Source organism: Aythya marila (assembly GCF_965140915.1).
Source record: "Aythya marila genome assembly, chromosome: 1".
NCBI lineage: Eukaryota > Metazoa > Chordata > Aves > Anseriformes > Anatidae > Aythya > Aythya marila.
Window position 1 is genome coordinate 150,193,301 of NC_139042.1, and position 19,244 is coordinate 150,212,544.

Consider the following 19,244-nt stretch of genomic DNA (forward strand, 5'->3'; position numbering starts at 1 on the left):
TGTCTGACTCTTATCAAATGGCTCTAAAAGCTTTTGAAGGCTGTGGAGAAAGAAACCAAAATCAAATGTTTTGGACTGCACAAATTATTGAAAACAGCCAGGTAGTCGAAGTTTGGCCTTTCCTCCTTGGCTGAGTTTTATTTATATCTCGCTTACCTTTTGGTTGTGTTTTCAAGCTATAAGCTGGTATCATACGGTGTTTGTCAGTTTGGTGTGAGGGCTAAAGGCCTCTCACATCTTCCCTAGCTGCTAAGTTTTATACAGACTCTAGGAGTGTCAGTGTAAATTTTCTGTTCCGCATAACGTAATTTTTTAATTTCAGTTCCACTCATGAGAAGAAGAGCAGAACAAATATGGTTGTGAAACAAGGAAGATTTTACCTGAGGCATAACACTCTTTCTGAAGATATTCCCATTGCTATCATATTTAAGGTAACACAACTGTTGGTTTGAGGAAGACAAAAAATCCATACTGTAGTTCAAGAATGAAAATTGACAGCAGCTCTCAAAAGTTAATACGTACAAAAGGATATGGCTGAGAGAAAGAAAGATTTTTATTTTTTTTCCCCTGGGAAGTCATCTTTGTTGTACAGCAAAGAGGAGAAAAAGTGCTACAGTTTTCTGTAAGGAGAGCATTGCTGTGCCAAGACACGCCTGCTACCCCCTTTCTGCTTTGTGAGATGCCTCTGCACACTGCTTGTGGTCCTGTTGCTACAGAAAATCAGGAGGGTTTTTGTTTCTTTTTTTTTTTTTTTTTTTTTTTTTTTTTTTTTGTGAGCTGTGTTGCAAGCTTGTGTTAAGGGTCTTCATTTCTGGTTTTGTTCTCCCTCAAACTCATGAACTGCTGCGATGCTCAATACCCTTGATATCAGATCTAGTGAAATGACATAACCATTAACTGGTTATACATGGTTGCCAGCTTTAACCATGAAGATAACAGCTTTTGGGGAAGCCTTACAATTCTTTGGCCTAGTCCTAAATCCACCTAAATAAGGTGGCTCGGGGCACTAAAATGCTTCCCACTGGATCCACCAACCAGAAGTAACTTCTGTAGCCCCCTTACTGTCTTCACTGTATTGCTTTATAGCAAATTGTAGGTGGAGTGACCATCGCTAGAGGAAATAAATTGCCAGGAGAGGGCAGCAGTTGCTCACAGCATCCAACCTGTTGGTGCCAGCACTGCTGATGTGCTGGAGTTAGCAGCTACAGACTTTTCTGTATTAGCACATCTCTTCAGACGAGCGAGAGTTGTAAGAATCGGTTTTCTTGTAGGAAGTGTTTGGGTTTGGTACTAGAAAATAGCTCAATAATCGAATTTAGACTTGAGGAGTAAATGTCTGTTAGCTCTGATTACACTGATCTCTTCAAGTAGTTGGAGATCACTCATTTTTAGTGACCAGTGTTAAAGGAGGTTGAGAAATTTGTGGGCAGCAATGCACATAAAAGTGTCAGAATTAAATTCACAACTTTTCTATTACAGGAAAGTGTTAATGTAGCTCTTAATCCATTTGCTCAAGTACCAAACAGCTGGATTCCACCTTCACTAACAGACTTTTATTACATTTTGTCACCCCCTGCTGGTGTAGATAAATACCTGCCCACAGAAAAGTAACTGCTTAGGGTTATTAAGTCTGAGGAGGTTGTGGGAATGCTTTTTTTTTTTTTTTTTTTTTTTTTTAGCAGCATTGTACTGACCATTTGATCATGTTCCAACAATGAGTGCTGTAGTTATCCACCTGCCTTTATATATCTTTAAAATTCTAGATGAATGTTACATAGTTTTTCAATTTATTTATTAAATAAGGGGTTAGAGTTGTTGGAAATTCCCAGCAATACTACTTTTCAAAGATTTATATTGACTTTGTTCAGTAGAGGATTAGTTGCACCCCTTTTAGCAATTCTGAATGTCCCATTCTTGACCAGCACTTACTGTCTTTGCGAGTGGTCATTTTCCTTACCTTTTCTTTTAATGGCATGTGAGATTGAGGCATATTCTGTCCACTCTTGGTGAGTCTCCAGCTGGAAACTAATAACCCCAGGTAGTCTTTTCAGTGAATTCTTGGGCAGTCACTGGCTTCTGACCTTCCTTTCTTGGGCGCTGCTGTAAAGTGGATATCGCATTGTTGTATTTAACTAGCAGAAGTCAAGTTACAAAGGCTGTAGCCCTGAAACTGGAGAATTTCTTACCTAAGAATCCCTGAGTAGCCTCAGCTCTCTCATGCAGCATTATTATGCCTAAAAGATTTTTTGGAGAAGAAAGAAGAATAATTCCTTTCTGCAGAGACCCAGGCCTTGGGCATGGAGCTTGGATCTTCCTTGTTACTTGTGTTCTTCCTGTCATGTAGACGTGGGATCAGTCTACATTTGGCGTGTCGGGGCCAAAGTTAAGTTGTACAGACAGTTCTAGGCCTGAAGTTTTGCCTTTGCATCCTTAACTTTTACTGTACTAACTGCTTATGTAATTTCAGATTAAAAATAAGATGAGAAAATGATGGCAAAAACATACTGCTCTGGATAACCTAAGAGAATTTTTAATAATTAGTAGAGGATGGCTATCCAGTGCATGGGCTAGTGAGAAGGAGACAGTTTTTTGTCAGGGACAACTGAGAGTCAGTAGGAGAAAAGTGGGCAATTTTGGATTCTCTTTCTAGCTGCAGTGGCTTTCCACGACCTGGTGTCATTGCAAATGATTTAAGATACAGATCTGTTCCAGAATATCACTGCAGTTTTATAGGAAAGCAAGCAAGTAAGTATTGGGGATCTGTGGAGATTTTAAGGCTACTGCAACTGTAAAGTGGAGGTAATAACATCCCTTAAACATTTTCATCTTAAAAGCAAGGGCTGTGAAGTAGAGAGCATTCCAAATACCACCCACTGAGAGAGCTGAGGCCTAAAACTCAGAAAGTACTTATTTTAACTAGAATCTAAGATCACTTTCATATTTCAGGTATGACTCATGGACACATCTTGGCTACATTTTAGGGGAAGACCTGAACTTATGTTGTTCTTCACCCTTTCTTTTCTTTCATGGGGAGGAAGGGAATAGTACTGTGGATCTAAAGGTCCCTTGACCTGAATAGATAGGGGAACTAGACTGTGTAGGGTCACCCTAAAAGGGACACCTGCCTTGCAGCTCATCCTTATCAGTAGTCCCTTCTAAACTGCAAGCCTGAATGAGCTGTTCTCCTGCTTTGCTTTTCTGCCATCCAGACCTGTAAGGATCTTTGGGACTGGCATATTTGAAGATACAACAGATAGCTGTGCTGACCACATGTAGGTTGTGATTTTATGAAGTTTAACACATTGACCACAGCTAAAGGAAACATGAGAGGCTACAAAAGGCATGTTCCTGGGACTGTTCAAGGACAGACTTGAAGTGTCTGCTCTTCAGATGTGGGGGAGTTAGTCCTCGTTGCTGTGCTAGTTTAAACATTTTTCCCCAGACTTTTTACTTGAAAGGTACAGAGGAGTTCATGCAGCACTTAGGTATGTAAATGCAGGTTTTGGTTTGAAGCAGTGGCTTGAAGCAGACAGTTCTGCCCCCAAAATATGTACTTGTCGAGATTTTTAAAGGGCTCTGAACTCCTTGTAGTGGGAGGCATTAGGCAAAAGTAACATACTGCATACTGTGTAAGTCTGCTTTATTAGTAAATATACATGTGTAACCAGAACAATATTTAGGATGTTGGCAGCTGACTTGCAACCCCAAGAGACCTTTGTTTTACCTGTGTAAGTGTCAGTTGTGCACACATCACAGGACCGTGTGAGCTGTGCATAGTGTGTATTTTTGCCTATGTCAGGCTTTGAGCTACACATGCTTTACTTGGGGGAACTCAGTTTTAGATGGTAACAAGCATTAAAGGAGACGTGAAATCCTGAGTAGTCCTTAAGGATGTTTGGATGTTCCTGTTTTGAGAAACATCAGGGTTACAGGTGAGATCGTTCTGCTGTTTTTGCAGGGAGCTCCCTATGTTTTAGGGAATTAGAGCTGTTTGAAGGTAAGGACTCTTTTTGTTTGGGGTATTTGATCTTGTTTTGGTATGCTCCTGGGGGCTGAGGTAAATGAAGGTTGCGTGCTGCACCAGGACTAGTTGAAGAAGGAAGAGAATTACACACAGCCTAAGGGGGACTTCAAAGTTGAATTTTATACCTCAGTTACTGGGTGAATTATCTTCAGTTTGTGGGGACTGTAAGGAGCTGCTCTACGACCTGTGGCAAAAGATGTAAACAGCAAGTTAAGCTTCATTTAAAATAAATAAATAAATAAATAAAAAAGTATTATTCTTGGAACTGTTAAGATGCAGTTTTAGAAGAACAGCTGAGTGGTGGTCTTGCTGGACCCACAGAATTAGGGGTTCCCATGGCTGCAGTTTCATAGCTCGTATCTTTTGAATTATGAAAGCTCCAGAGCAATTCTGTCTGTGATGTCAACCTTGAACTTCCCTGACATCTTTTTAATCCAGTCATCTGCCTGTCTCCATTCTGTAATTTAGCCTGATGGACTGCAAAACTACATTCTGGGGAAGTGCCATGGAAACGCCTAGACATCATCATTAAGGCACAAGCTGGGGGAGGAAGAGCAAGGCTCACACTCTCTCACACACACTTTATCACATCTTCATGTGCGTGTGTGTATGCACACACGTGTGCACATGCATCACACACACACACTGCCACACACGTGCACGTTGGGCAACAGGAGCCTCCCCAGTCCTAGGAAGCAGTTGACCCCAGTTGGAGCACTTTATCCCACTTGAACTCGGGATAATATGAGTCTTGTTAATGTTTGGTGTGACTTGTCCCATGTCCATCAGCTAACAGCTTCCCAACCATGCTCTTCGTGAGCCTGCTGCTGTCTCCTTTCTAATCCTTTCAGTGCTCCTGCTAAGTTATCCCTTTGCAACGTGTTCTTCCTCTCTGCCTCCTCCCCTCCACCCCCCATAAAACTATCCCTTTGCAACGTTGCCTTCCAATCAAAAACAAAACAAGAGAACTTGTCTCTAGCTTTGTTTTAATGTTAATTCTCTTCCCACCAGCTTTGTCCTGGGACTGGATCAGCAGCACTCTAAGCACGGGACCAACTTCTACTTTGCATGTCCTTGGTGTTCCTGTAACACAAACAACAACCCAGGAACATCGTGTTACAATGATGTTATAGGCTAATTCTGGAGTGTTGTTTTTCTGGGGGTGGGAGGGGTTTTTGTTTTTTGGTTTATTTTAATTTTATTTTATTTTGTACAAGTGCAACATTAGGGCTAAATTTCCTGAAAAAAAGGAAGCATTAAGATTACAAATCTGTCTGATTCCAGCATGTGTCATTTGCTTGTGTTAACGCTGCAGGTAGGTGTGTTTGTGTGTGCAGTTCTGCCCATGGTGGTTGAGAATACATAAAGGAATATATGGATTTACTTGTAGGCTACTCTGTCAACTTCTTCTTTAGTTACTTGGCCAAGTTTGTAGTTGTTACTCATCAATTAGTTTTCCCCCAATTTGCATTTAACTGGCAATACAACATACAGTGTTTGGTGGCAGATCCCAGCCTTTCCCCTTACAAACTTTGAATTCTCATGTGAGTTTGCTGCTGTGAACCTTAACTAGAAAATCCACACGGGTGTAACAGTATGTCCTATCTAAATCTTTTTGTTGTCAGACTTTTAATCAGAGAATTCATCAAGTTGTAAGAAATCATCAACCCTTTTTAGTTCACCGTGGCTTTCTGTTTTCAAATGGACAAAAGAATGTAATGACACTGCAGGATGATTTTATTCTGTTATTCCCCCTGCTTGTTTTGTTCACTTTTTGCATGACTGTTATGGAATGGTTGCCATCTTAAAATTAATCTGGTGGCAAGAAATAGGGTGATAGCTCATGAACTTGCATGTGATGTTCTTAAACTGGTTTGCTGGTCAGCTCTTAAGTCCCAAGGGTGTAGAAAATGACTATGGTAAGGCTTTCATGTATTTCATTTTTGTATGCTTCTGTATGAGTCTGGCTCACAAGTCGTAATGGATTTTGTTAACTTCTCTACTGACTTTTTTGTTTTTTAACTACTGTGTGACCTTATTTGAAAGGGTGAGGAAGCGTAATAACATTTGAAAAACAGAATCTGAACTACCGTAATATCACACGGTTCTGAAAAGTACCTTGAGATCAGCAGTATGACTGCTGAGTGGGAATGAGCTATGATGAAACACTCCTACCTGGTGAAACAACTCTGTGTCATGATTTGGCAGTCAAATCTGCCCAAGATGATGGAGTTGTGATCTGTGCTTTACCCAGAAACTGGAATGTCCTCACACGGCTACAGGTGTGTGCTACTTTTGTGCTGCTTTTAATTTCTGATAAACCACGAGGTGAGGAGACAGAGTTTGAAGTTAAAGGAACTCTAACCAACCACATCTTGTTGAAAAAGAAAGAAGAAGGGAGAAAAAAAAGGAAAAAGCTGGATACTTCACAATTAGGGCAACAGTTTTGCAGAGGGATAGCATTAGCTAGGCGTTAAGGAAAATAACACCCAATGAAGGCAGTAAGAAGGAAAGGTATTCATGCATTTTTGAGGAAAATGTAACTTTTTGGGATGCTGCCAGTTTCTAACGAGAACCAGAACGCCAGGGTCCACGTAGGCCATTATTTACAATGGTCTTTGTGGCAGGCAGTTTGAAGAATAATATGAACACAAACGTAACTTCCTCACAAACTTCTGAGAAACATATTATAACTCAAACAGAAGAGGTTTAGTGAGATTATTCCGTTTCTTGATATGGCAGAGCTCCAGCCAAATGTGTGAAAGGGGGAGCTTTAGCACCATCTGGAATCCACAAAGGCCTTCACTGCTGGCTGCCACCTTGAAACACTTACTGGTAGAGAGATTTCTCTAAACCTGTTAAGCGCTTCCTTAGTTTATTAAGCTTTTTCTGCAGTATAAAGTCTAACAAGGTGTCCAAGGATCAGTGAAATAATAGAATGGCTTTCAAGTGGAATTGTGAAGTCATCTTCTAAATGCAAAGAGCTGCAAAAGAGGTAAATTGTAAAAAATTCTCCAACAGAACGTGCTGTATCATAGACAATTGAGTGTGCAAAATTGCTTGTGGTAAGAGACCATGTGTAATATTTTAAGTTAATTCACCTTTATTGTAGGTTCTGACTTGCTTTTGGTTGTAACACACGTAGGGTTGTTATTACCTGGTATTTATTTTTCTTAAGAAAACCACAGAATTTAACTCCTGTCAGTGGGGAAAAAAAAAAAAAAAAAAAAAGACATTATCCAAAGTGTGTGTGTGTGTGTGTTCCTGCTGCTTATCAAGATTTCCATATCGGGTTCTTCCATAGCTAGAATATGTGCTGCCAGTGCCAGATGGCACGGTTTCTGAGAGAAGAACTAGCTCTTGCTTGGTAGTAATGCAGACAAACAATACCAAATTAGCATAAGCAAATGTCAGTGAGTTAACATAAAGCCTGTGCTGTTTCTGTCTATTCTTCTTTTCCTAGGCCATGGGTGTTGAAAGTGACCAAGAGATTGTACAGATGATTGGCACAGAGGAACATGTGATGGCTGCATTTGCTCCTAGTCTGGAAGAATGCCAAAAAGCTCAGATTTTTACACAGATGCAGGTGCGTCTTTTCACATAGCCAGAAGCCATAAAAGCTGAAGATGATGGTATTGACCACTTTGCTCTGTCAGCAGTCCACATACAAATTGTGTTTCAAGGTGGTTTGTTTGTTTGTTTGTTGGGGGCGGAGGGGGACAGTATTTTAAGCTGAGGGCTTTAAGGGAGGCAGGTCCTGGCAAAAGTTAGGCTTTGCTCTATACTGCCTAACTGAAAAGAAACAAAGTCAAGAAACGCTTTGTTTTCAGGAGCCCAGGGTTATGTTTTAATGTATGTGACAAGCAGTGACATCCATAAGATTAGGGTTTTTTGTTGAGGATAATTCCCACTTTTTAAGAAATTACATACCCACGTTTCACAGAAGCCCCATTGATGTGGACATGACTATTTCATTGTGAGTAGATGTTCTCCTCCAGTTCTAATGTCTTGTAGTTTAACAGCCACCATTCGTCCTGCTAAAAAACTGGCCAGAATTCTTTTCAGCTCATGTACTTTTTTAATTTGCCAGCACACAGTCCATTTTACTGGCTTCATTTCCATTGTATATACATATATTGTATATACATGTTAATTTGCTTAAAGAAGATTTTGAAGATAGGTCTGATACTTCCTATTTCATTGTAAAAACTATCAAAGCTTTCCACTTGTAATGTTGAGCATTGTTAAAGTGAGTGTCTTTCAAGTTTGCATCTTTGGGGACTTTTCCAGCTTTAAGGTAGCACGAAGGCCTTACAAATTCAGGGTCAGAAGAGTAAAATGGTGAAGCTGGAGGAACATACAGAAATACGAGACGTCAGGAAAGTAGAAAAACAGAAATACAGAAGTTACTCTGTGTAAGAAACGCTAGAAGGAATGAAAAGAAATTTAGTTATTTGGTGAAGAAGGTTACAAACAGATGGAAAGGATAGTCTGTCATGTAGTGGAGAGGGGTAATTCTTTGGCATAGGGGGCATGGCTTCATTTCCAGACAGGAACTTCCCTGTGTGGTCCTGGATTGTTTCTTTAACTCGTCTGACTTTAAATTCTGCAGATTCCTTCCTTTTCTTGGAAAACTAGTTAAGACTAAGAATCCATTAATGATTACAAGGTACTCTTGGAGACGGATGTGAACACTACACAGTAACATTTGTGCCTACCTTGTGTCTCACTGTTTAATACTTGGATGAAACTCAGCAAGTACACAAAGAAAAAAAAAAAAGGAGATGAGAAGTCAAATGAAATAAACTAGATGTCTTTGGGATTTACGTAGTCCTTTTTCTTATATATCTGCAATATTTATTAATATATATTTATAATTATATATTAATATATATTTAGTATTATAGAAATCATAATCTCTCAGTGCTTCCAATTCCAAATGTTACCAACACAAATAACATTGTATATTTTATCATAACCAATTGTGTCATTTTTTTTCTTTTCATTAGCATTACTTACATAATTTGTGTTTTGGTCTTTGCCTGAGGTTTGTATCATCTGTGGCTCCTGAGATTGTGCTGATTGATTGAGGAATGTATGTAGATCTCTTTATGTATGTATATTTTTATAGGTTACAATTCTGATATTAACTCAAGTTAGTTGTCCTGTTTGACAGGCATTGAAGTATATTGGAAACAAAGTACGAAGGCAAAGGATGTGGGGAGGCCCAAAGAAAACAAAGATGGAAGAAGCACGAGAACTGCTAGCATCAACTATTCTGACCCATGTTCTTGTACGTAATGTTGTCTTTAGCTGGAGTAAAGTTGTGTGGTTCTTTTTAGAGTTGCAACAATTTCTCTTGCTACTTTGTCCTGTTGATGTCTCTGAATGCTACTGTATCTGAAATCTTCCTGTGCAAAAAGTCACGAGACTTAAGATGCTTTTGGAGTCCATTGGGTAGAGAGATTCTGCTTGGTCTGTGTTTAACCACTCTCACTGTCTTGCCCACTTTAGAACACAGCAGTGTAGGAGCAACTTTGGTGCTAGCTGGGATTAGATTAAAAAAAAAAAAAAAACCTGCAAGATTGTAAAAATGTAAACATATCTACGTAAGGAAAATTTGAAGGTTTTGTTTGGTGGTGGTGGTGTGGGTTTTTTGTTTGTTTTTTGAAAGGTGATGGCCAGAAATTGCATCAGTTTCAATGGCATCAGTCCTTTAAGAAAGAAAACAGGAACTGATGGTCTTGCAGGCAGTGATCGGGATGCAATAATGACATGTTGTAAACAAATCTCTCTCTCATCTTCCTCGCAAGAGAGTGCTCCTATAGTATGAGAACTTAAGTTTTGTCCTAGTAAGTGTTGGGAATAAGAGAGGTGAACTTCTGGAAAGTGTGGCTTCATTATAAAGGTGAAGTACAAATTTGGTTTCTGTGGTCAACATCTGAAATAAGGCAGTTGCACGTCTTTACTTGGTAGGTAGTTGCAAGTCTTTAATTGGTAGATATGCAGCAATTTGAAAATGAGCAGAAAAAGACGGTCCTTATCACAAGGTGAAGCAGGCTTTGATAGTCTGTGAGAAACTGTTCTGCATTGAAAAGTCAACACAATTTTTATGGTGTGAGCTTTGTTGGCATGGATAAAATGTCTTTGCTTTGTAGCTGAGATAATGTAAATCATCCTCAAACTAAAGAGGAACATTTGGACTGAGTCAAAAGTAATCCTGGTGTCTATGAAATGTTGCACCATTGAACTATCTATCATTGTGTGTAATTTCTTTAGCTAGGCAGTATCAGCTGTTAGTTCAGGACCTTATCCTTACATCTTTCACTTTTATTCTGATTTGCTTTCCATTGACTGCCTGTTTCACTGTCACTAACATATATTACATTTTTAAGAAGGTGAAGTGCACAAATCCCCTTTGTAATTCCTTGATCTTCCCTTTTGATTTAAATGGGTGCCTGAGTAACAGCTAAGGAATTGATCCTGCAACATCAGTGTGTGCTTGTTTGTTTGTTTACAGGTGAAGGAATTCAACTTTCGTGCCAAGTGCATATACACAGCAGTGATGGTGCGCAGAGTAATTCTGGCTCAAGGAGAAAATAAAGTAGATGACAGAGACTACTATGGAAATAAACGTTTGGAGTTGGCAGGGCAGGTAGGTTTCTTCTTCAGAGCTAAGGTTCTTCTGGGATTTTGTTAGTAGCTGTTCTTAAAAGATGCAAATAAGGAGCATCCTCATCTTCTCAGCTGAAGAGTTTTTCCTCATTTTATTTTCTTTGGCTTTTCTATGTTGACTCATAGATATGTCGATTGGGACTAACAAATTGTATCCTCGCTTCTGTTCTGCCTCTATACCAGATAAAAGGACAGAAAAGTAGAAATAGTGCAACAGTTCTAGTTCCATCATAACACTGGTACTGCCAAGACATCTACAGTAAGATCCATCTTCCAGTGTCCCTATGTAAGCAACAGGGTAATGAACTGGAGCTGAGTAGGTGCCAAAATACTAGGCCCAGGCTGTGCCACTACGGAGAATCCAGCTTCTGTAGCAGCTCACAGAACAGTTGCTGGAGCCTTCTGTAATTTGGAGAAGCCCCTAGAATTGCTTATTTGTTGTCAACTGTCTTTCTAGCCTCTGAAGTAGCATGAATCAACAAAGTATATGGTCTGAAGCCTTACTAGACGCTTCTTTTCGAGCAATAAGCTCTGTTTTGAGCCCTCAAGAGAGGAAGCACAAACACTTGATTTGTTACAGAGGCTCTTACCATCTTTTCTGGGTGCAGCTGTGTCTGCTGAAGATGTTAAAATCCCCCACTGCTTCTGTTTGTCCACCAGAAGGATGTTACAACCTTCAAGTTCTGGCAAAAATGACTAGTGGGTAAAATCTTCGGTTTACTGAGGGCAAGACTAGAAGGGGTTATCTGAATCTTTTTAAAAATAGGTAAGTTGACTGACTAGGGAAAATGCAGTGCCTGGACTTCCCTGCTTGCAGAATTTTGGCACTGGAGGTAGAAGCAGTAACAGAGGGCTGCAAGGGAGAAAATGGTTTGAGGTATCTGACTGGCACCATTCTTTAGCAGAGAGGGTGGTGGTTTGCAGCCCTTGGCCAAACTTTATTCTCCTAAAGCAGGAGTTGGTGAAGGAACAGCTTGTTTACCCTGGCATGGATGTTTCCTAACCATAGTGGTTATGTGACTAATAGATTTAGATAAGAATTGGATCAGTGCAGTATTCTAATTCAACAAAAAATTTAATATGTAATGGATTTATATCTGTTCTTTTATTTTTTCTGTTGTGCTGTTGCTGTAGATCAGTATGACTGTAATCAATGTAGTTAGTGCTCTGCCATCGTATTGTCCTTATTTAACTGGATTGAGAAACGGTTGGGTTTTCCTAATAATCTAGAGGCAGAAAATAGAGCAGGTAAAAAGTTTTGTACAAGCTGTACGAAAAAGGCTTCTGCACACAAACGTTAACAGATGAAGTCATTTTAAATTAACTGGGGAGGGGGGTTAAATGTAGAGGATCATCATAACAAAGGCAGTGCATATTTTTTCTACATCAAGGAGAACTGTGCAGGGGGGGTTGTAACGCTTGATTAAGAGTAGTTCTGGATCCCTTGTGATATTTTAAAGGCTCATTTCAAGCTGAACACTTGAATTCCTCTCTGCCATGTTATCAGTGTAATATTAATTTGATTGGATTACAGACTAAAAAGCCTAGAGATCACTTGTCAGTTTCTAAATGTTTGTGTTTAGCTAAAGTTTGTGTGATTAAAATGGGCAGTGAGGGTTTTTTTGTTTTGTTTTGTTTTGTCTTAATGCCAGCGTGTTCCTGGAATAAAAATCCTGTTGATTTAAAATTCGAATAAAGAAAAAAAAAGAAAAGATTCCCATGTGAGGAGAAAAACATAGCGGTCTAAACAATGTAAAGACATAAAAGGCATTGTGTTTATAAAGATGTGTGAAAACAATAGCTGCTAATTTCACACCCCATGGGACAAGAGAGTACGAAATGTGCTTTAGCTTTAGATAACAGAGTTGTATCCACTAGCCAAGCTGGTTTACAGAGCTTTCTCTTAGTCTTGCTGCCACTAGAGGCTTGGTAGGCCAGGTGCCAGCTGAGGTGTTAGCAAAACCTACCGATTTCAGGCTTAATCTTTTCACCTACCTTTTCTGTTTCCTTAATGTGTTCATTATTTGCTAAGCATTACTCTGTTCTTTGTCCTCATTTTTTTTTTGTTTCTAATGCAGCTTGCTTTGTATGGGTGAGATATGGAACAGCACCAAAATCCGGCACCCTGGAAAGCAAGGGATTTCTACCCTGTGACAAAAGAATACCGCCTTGACTTCAGAGATTGCCTAATCCCAGCTGTTCTGATAATATAATTAAGGCTGCCTAATGTCTTTAATTTTGCAACCAGTTTGTGTGAAAGGGAGAATTTGGCACTCTAAAGGCTTAAACGCTAAATAGCAATCTCAAGGCGCCTAATTAGAATTCTCTGACATTAAGCTAATTGGTGAAACTGTATTTCAGCAGCTTAACTTCTTTATTAATTTTTCTGTGGATTTTCAATGAAAATCAATTGATGAGCTGTCAGAATTTTTTTTTTCTTAAATATAATTTGCTCTTTAGCGATCCTGTCTTAAGCAGGCTGAAAGGCCCTGGACTAACTATGAAATCCACTGAATATTATCACTGGCATTCCATCCTTTTCCTTTAATCACTTACTCTTGACCTAAATAATGTGGTTATTGTGAGACTCTGCCTTGCCAGATAGTCAGAGCTCTTACAGACTGAGAGTCTGTGAGTGAAATTAGCAAAGTGTAACGCTTTTCAGACTGGCAAATACGAGCAAGTTCATGTATTCGGGGTGTAACTTACTTTACTAGTTCAGAGCAGAGGAAGGATGATGTGACTTTATAATCTCTACAGCACGCGGAGTTAGGAGTTTTGATTGCTTGATCATAAAATTTTTAAAATAAAGCATTTTCCGGAGTGACCTCTTTGTTAAATGTCCTGCTCAGAAACCTGTTGATATTGTATTTATACCATGATTGATTTCAAAAGATTTCTTATTTAACAAGACTTTCAGACATCTTAAAACTGCATGCATCCCTTCCCTTTTCCCTCCATTTGAAATACGTCCCTCATAATCAAATTTTTTTTGAGACACCAGTGAGTTCTTCTTAATATGATGTTTCTTAGAAGGTGTTTTTATTTCTGAGGAAATTCTTCTATAATGAGCTGTAACATCACAGGTGTGTTGCAGGTGACTGGATTTCTTTTGGTAAGAGTGAGAGGGTATCATCTAGTAAAGGTGAGCAACACTGTAAGGATCAGGAATGGCAAGAGGTTTCCTTCCTCTCATACCAGGTCCAAAAAAAAAAAAACACAACACCTAATCAATTTCTAGCAAAGACTTTGTGTCCTAAATGGAAAAAGGATGCCATTTCTGTCAAGAGTTAACAAACAGTGTGTTGTTATTGGTTTGTGTGGTTGGTTTACTGTTTAGAAACTGAGCAGTAAGTGTTCCCTATGTATTGTAGAGTGTTGAAGGTACTCCAGTCTTACTATCTGTTAAGGCCAGTGAGAGTTTTTTGTTGCAAATCATATGCCTGTCTTGAGTTTCCAGTGCTTTTTGGTTATTCCTAAATGCATATGTGATGCCAGTGAAAAGGGTATTTTATAATTTAGATCCTTGCTTTACAGGACCATTTGCCAAATGTTTTGGCCAGCCCAGCTGGGACATGTAGGTAGAGGAAAGCAAGTGAAAACTCGTGGCCCATCCCATTGATAGAATAGTGTGTGGTTTGCTTTCTTTGCTTCCAGAAGGGAAAGAAATGTTACAACTATGTTTAATGGAGACCGTTATAATTCAGTTTAATTCTGTACATACAGAAATTAAACTGTACAACTGACTCCAGGAAGTCTTAGCTTGAGATAGCTGAAAATTTAGCTTGTTCAGCTTCCCGGTGCTGTGTACGCTGGGAGCTACCATTTCTGGCATTTGGTAGCTGCTGCGTTTTCAGTCCTTCTGACATTTGGAGCTGCTGTAAAATCAAGTCCCTTGACAAGATTGCCAGGTTTTAGAATTTACACTGCTCGCTAATCATTGTGAACACTTAAAATGTGTCATGCAATGTTGTTTTCAGTATTTTGGAAAACTGTTAGTGTCTGCAAGGAGAGGTTGAACAAGCAAAAAAGGTCAGGCTGGAAACTTTATGAGCATTTTTCTTCTACGGAGATTTTAAGAACTAGAAGTAATTAGTATGCATATAGAGGAAATAATTGGCTTAAATTTTAGCAATTCTGAAGAGTTGTATTGCTGTTTTATTCCAATTCACTTGTGTTAGGTAGCTTCATTGTTTAATTTTTTTATTTTTTTGGGAGAGAAGTGGAAGAGCAGTGCACTTTTCAGATAGTACTACTTGTGGAAAAAGATGACAGGTGTAGAATCAAGTGGGCAGTCTGACCGTCTGATTAGTTTTTCATAGATTCTAGTTTTCAGAAGTAGGAGGATAAAAGTGTATCTGAGTGATGAAGCTGCCTACAAAACCTGAGACATGTCTTTCCAGCTGTTGAGAGCAGAGGTTGTTTCTGAACCCTTAAAAAGTCTCCAGCTCTGCTTGTCCAGGAGTTATGGTAACTGCTCACCTTCTGTGTTTCACTCTGGTCGTGCAAACTGTGCAGTGCCTCCAAACTTTGTCCTGCTGAGTTGCTTCCTGTAACAGCCCATGACAATTGCGTGGGTATCTGCCTTATCCATTTTAAGGAGCTCCTGGGAAAGGGCACTTAAAAAGGCCTTTTTTACTTTTAGTAATAGAATATCTCAAAGTGACTCTTCATTTGTTGCCTTACTGCAATTATTGCGTCTAGTGTTAGAACAGAAGCTGGTCTTGCTTCCAAATCCTGTGTGCAATTCAGGATTGTGCATTTAGGATATTAAATATTTAAAGGACGTTGTCACTTTGCTTTCTGCTATAAAATAAATTCTCTAATATTGTGCTTCATTTTAATAAGCAAAAATCTTGTGATAAAAATACAAAGTGAGAATCAGACAGGATATCTTTTAACTGATCAGAATTATAAAGGTAGACATATTAAAACATCTGTTTTGTTCCCCCAGTTTCCAAGACCTGGAGAAATAACGTTTGACCCTTAACGCAATTGTTTTGTGTTTCCAGCTTCTTTCTCTTCTGTTTGAAGATTTGTTCAAGAAATTTAACTCTGAACTGAAAAAGATTGCTGACCAGGTGATCCCCAAGCAACGTGCAGCTCAGTTTGATGTAGTGAAGCACATGCGTCAAGACCAGATCACTAATGGCATGGTAAATGCCATCTCCACAGTAAGTATTCTTTACTTTGTGATGAAATGGTGTAAATTTTATTCTCATGACTCTACTGTCTTTAGTAAAATCTATCTAACGTTCTTTATACTGCAAAACTCTCTCATGGGCAGGGCTTTTGGAATTCACTGAAGAATCATTAATCATCAAACTGCTTTTTATTTTACCATTTATTTCAAAGTGGAGTTTGAAGTGTTTGTCTTGGAGTGGTAAAAATGAGCAAATTTCAAACGGTGATTGTGTTTGTATTTATCCAACTTGCTGTCTTGTATGTTCTGCTTTATTATGTGGCTCATGGTATTTTTTATTACCTGGATTAAGGTAGGGTCAAGCTGTATTGGATATCCAAAAGGTGATTGAAAAACAGCAGGAAAACATCATGGAGGGAAGACAATTGCCAAAAAAAAAAAAAAAAAAAAGCTGAATTTTGAGGTCTTTGAAGGGTGATGGTTTTTCTAATCATATGAAGTAGCTAGTATGAGTAAATTTAGTGTGAGCAAGTTTGTATTGTAGGAATTAGTACTTTTCTGTTATGTCAACACTAATGATAGAAAACTAACAGGGAAAATTATTAGATACTGTGTTTTTGCAAAAAGATTGGAGTTAAGTCATAATATTTGTCTTGGTTAAATTTTTGTACGTCCACCTACTGAAGTGGATATTTTCATCCATGTCAGTGGACAAGAACAAATTATAATTACTAACTTTGTCTCTTACCTCGCACATCTGCAAGAGTAATTTGTGAGACGTCTCCTGAAATGTAGCTACTAGCTTTTAAATAACTTTGAAATGCATGAAGTTGTAAGAAATTAGATTAGTCTAAGTATTTTAGTAGCTGGTAGACATTGTGCAACTTAGTTCTTAATCTTTGGAACTCTTGAGAGGGCTTTTCTGCTTAGCATGAAACTGAGGTGTTTTTTTTCATTTCTTGCAAACAAAATTAACTTCACAAATTGCATCCAAAACAACCAACAGTCTGTTCCATACAAATCCCAGTGTTAAAGCTTATCAGTATTTAATTTTACGAGTGCCCCAAATGTAGTTAAATCTCTACAGTGCACATAACCAAAACAATTGACAGATTTGTTTCTCTAAATGCTGGTACTTTCTTCTAGCTGGTGCCAGTTTTTCCATTTGGACTGACAGAGATAAATCTGCAAACTATTCAGTACATATTGTAAAGTCTTCCTTCTTCCACTATCTTACGACTTTTTTTTTTTTTTTGCTGCTACATAAGCAGTTAAACACCATCTGCTCTTAACCATTGAAAATAATTTCTCAGGAACAATGCCCAGTGCATACTATTCAAGAGATTAAGCAAATACCATAAAAATCATTCCTGGAAAGAACCATCTCCAGTCTCACCAGAATGCTTCAATGATAGTCTCAAAGAGCATGAAATAACTCCGCAGGCTCAGAATTACACCAGTAGCATGTGGAAGAATTCATAACATCACTAAATCCACCGTTCACTGGTGTTCAGTGGTGCTTACTATAGTTTCTCTGCAGAGTCATCCAATGCCATTGAGGGAGCAAATTTCAGCTCACAGGAGTTTTCAGTAGGAAGTACTCTACCAGGGATGGTTTACAGCAGCTCTGGCCCAGTTGTGTTTTGGCCAGCTTTGTAGGAGTCAGTCAGTCATTTCGAAAGCATAAGTAAATTTTCACATTGTTTCTTCAGTCAGGGTTTTTACCTCCCTTTCTCCCTTTCTGTCCCACCTTTGAGATTTCAGTTATTTGGTCAGTGAGCAAGAAGAAACTACGTGCAAGTATAGGTTACAGATGCAGTCATTTCTAGCATGAGGAGAACCTACAGATTTATTGCATTCTTCCATATATACTGACAACTCTCAGTCCTTTAAGAATGAAATGGCTGGTGAGTGAGAAGGGTGAGCAAGTGGGCAGGTTTCTTTTGACTTTTTTGCTCTTGGGTGTTGTCTCTTTCCTCTTTCTGTAAGAAGGAGAAAAGGGAAGTTTTCCAGACTATTTAATAGTCTCTCCAGTGTAAGCAAGTAGCAGAATCACTGGAATGGTAGTGGCCTCTAAGTGTTTATCACAAGATGGGATTGTGTTGTTAATGCATTACTAAAAAAAAACAAGCAAAAGGATTTCAGTGCAGTAGGGCAAGGAAGCTCCAAATTCCTTGTTAGCATTGGTGGACTGAGTTTATCAAAAAGGTTTTGGGAATTAACAGGTGGCAATCCTAAAGAAAGTGTTACATTCTAGATCTTCGCTGCCTTTGGACTGACCAGTGGCATGTTGACTGGGGCAAATAGTAGTAATTGGGACAACAGCATGCTGTATCTACATGTCTCAGGTACTGGGAACTGTATATGCATTAGATGTCAGGAAAACAAGAAATGTAGCACCAAAATCTAACAATTCTGCAGAATTGTTAGCTTAGGTTGCAGTGAAATGATGGATATTGGTGGAGATGATCTGCTTGCCGTGGAAACATAATTGTATCCTAGAGCATTCTCTGGACTTCTCTGCTCTAATTAAAACCACAAGCAACACTAGCCTTGACAGTCCTGAAACATGAACTGTTGATGTATTCAAAGATCTTGCATTTTGTGGTTGGTATAATCCTACTGGAGAAGCTGGACAGACCTAAAAACTCCACACTTCTTCCATGACGGGACACATGAATGAGTTTTTCTGTAGAATTTTAAGCTAAAAGTTATTAAGAAAATACACACGGATTTGTCAGATTCCTTCACTATAAATATCTGTGTTTCCTAACAAATTTGCTAAATTTGAGTATTGATTTACCTGTGAAGGACACATGATGAACAGTTTTTGTGCTTGAAAGTGTTGTAGCACATGTATCCTCTCCTCTGAAAGAGCAATCCTTTGGTTTCAACTTTAGTAAGTAAGTATGCCATAACCAGAAGTTTATATGCAGATAGGTAATTAGAAAGTTGTTTTATATAACTGGGCAACATTGGCTGTGCAAAGCTCCCCTGCTATCATTCAGTCTAAATACTGGAAAAAAGACGTGTAGTGTCGAGACAGGGATAAGCTGCAATAACTAGTTTGAAATGTTCATTTTGCTCTACAGGGAAATTGGTCTCTGAAGAGATTCAAAATGGACCGCCAAGGCGTGACGCAAGTACTGTCCCGCTTGTCTTATATATCTGCTCTGGGCATGATGACCAGAATCTCTTCTCAGTTTGAAAAGACGAGGAAAGTGAGCGGCCCTCGATCACTGCAGCCATCTCAGTGGGGGATGCTCTGCCCATCTGACACTCCTGAAGGAGAGGTAAGGGACTTGTATGCTGCTTTCAGTACTTCTGTCCTCCTGAGGAATTTGTTTTGGAGCAACTGATCATTCATCAGAGGAGGATTTTTTTTCTCAGGAGGTGTCTGGA

The 19,244-nt window shown here is 39.0% G+C and overlaps 1 protein-coding gene across 1 annotated transcript in view; it reads left to right on the forward strand.

Moving 5' to 3' along the window:
* Window positions 1-19,244, forward strand: part of POLR3B (RNA polymerase III subunit B) — a 71,837-nt gene that overhangs the window by 8,759 nt on the left and 43,834 nt on the right. The window contains exons 9-14 of the mRNA XM_082752018.1: window positions 323-431; window positions 7,488-7,610; window positions 9,201-9,317; window positions 10,545-10,679; window positions 15,712-15,873; window positions 18,935-19,135. Coding sequence (XP_082608144.1) covers window positions 323-431; window positions 7,488-7,610; window positions 9,201-9,317; window positions 10,545-10,679; window positions 15,712-15,873; window positions 18,935-19,135 — 847 coding nt within the window. The remainder of the gene's footprint in view (window positions 1-322; window positions 432-7,487; window positions 7,611-9,200; window positions 9,318-10,544; window positions 10,680-15,711; window positions 15,874-18,934; window positions 19,136-19,244) is intronic.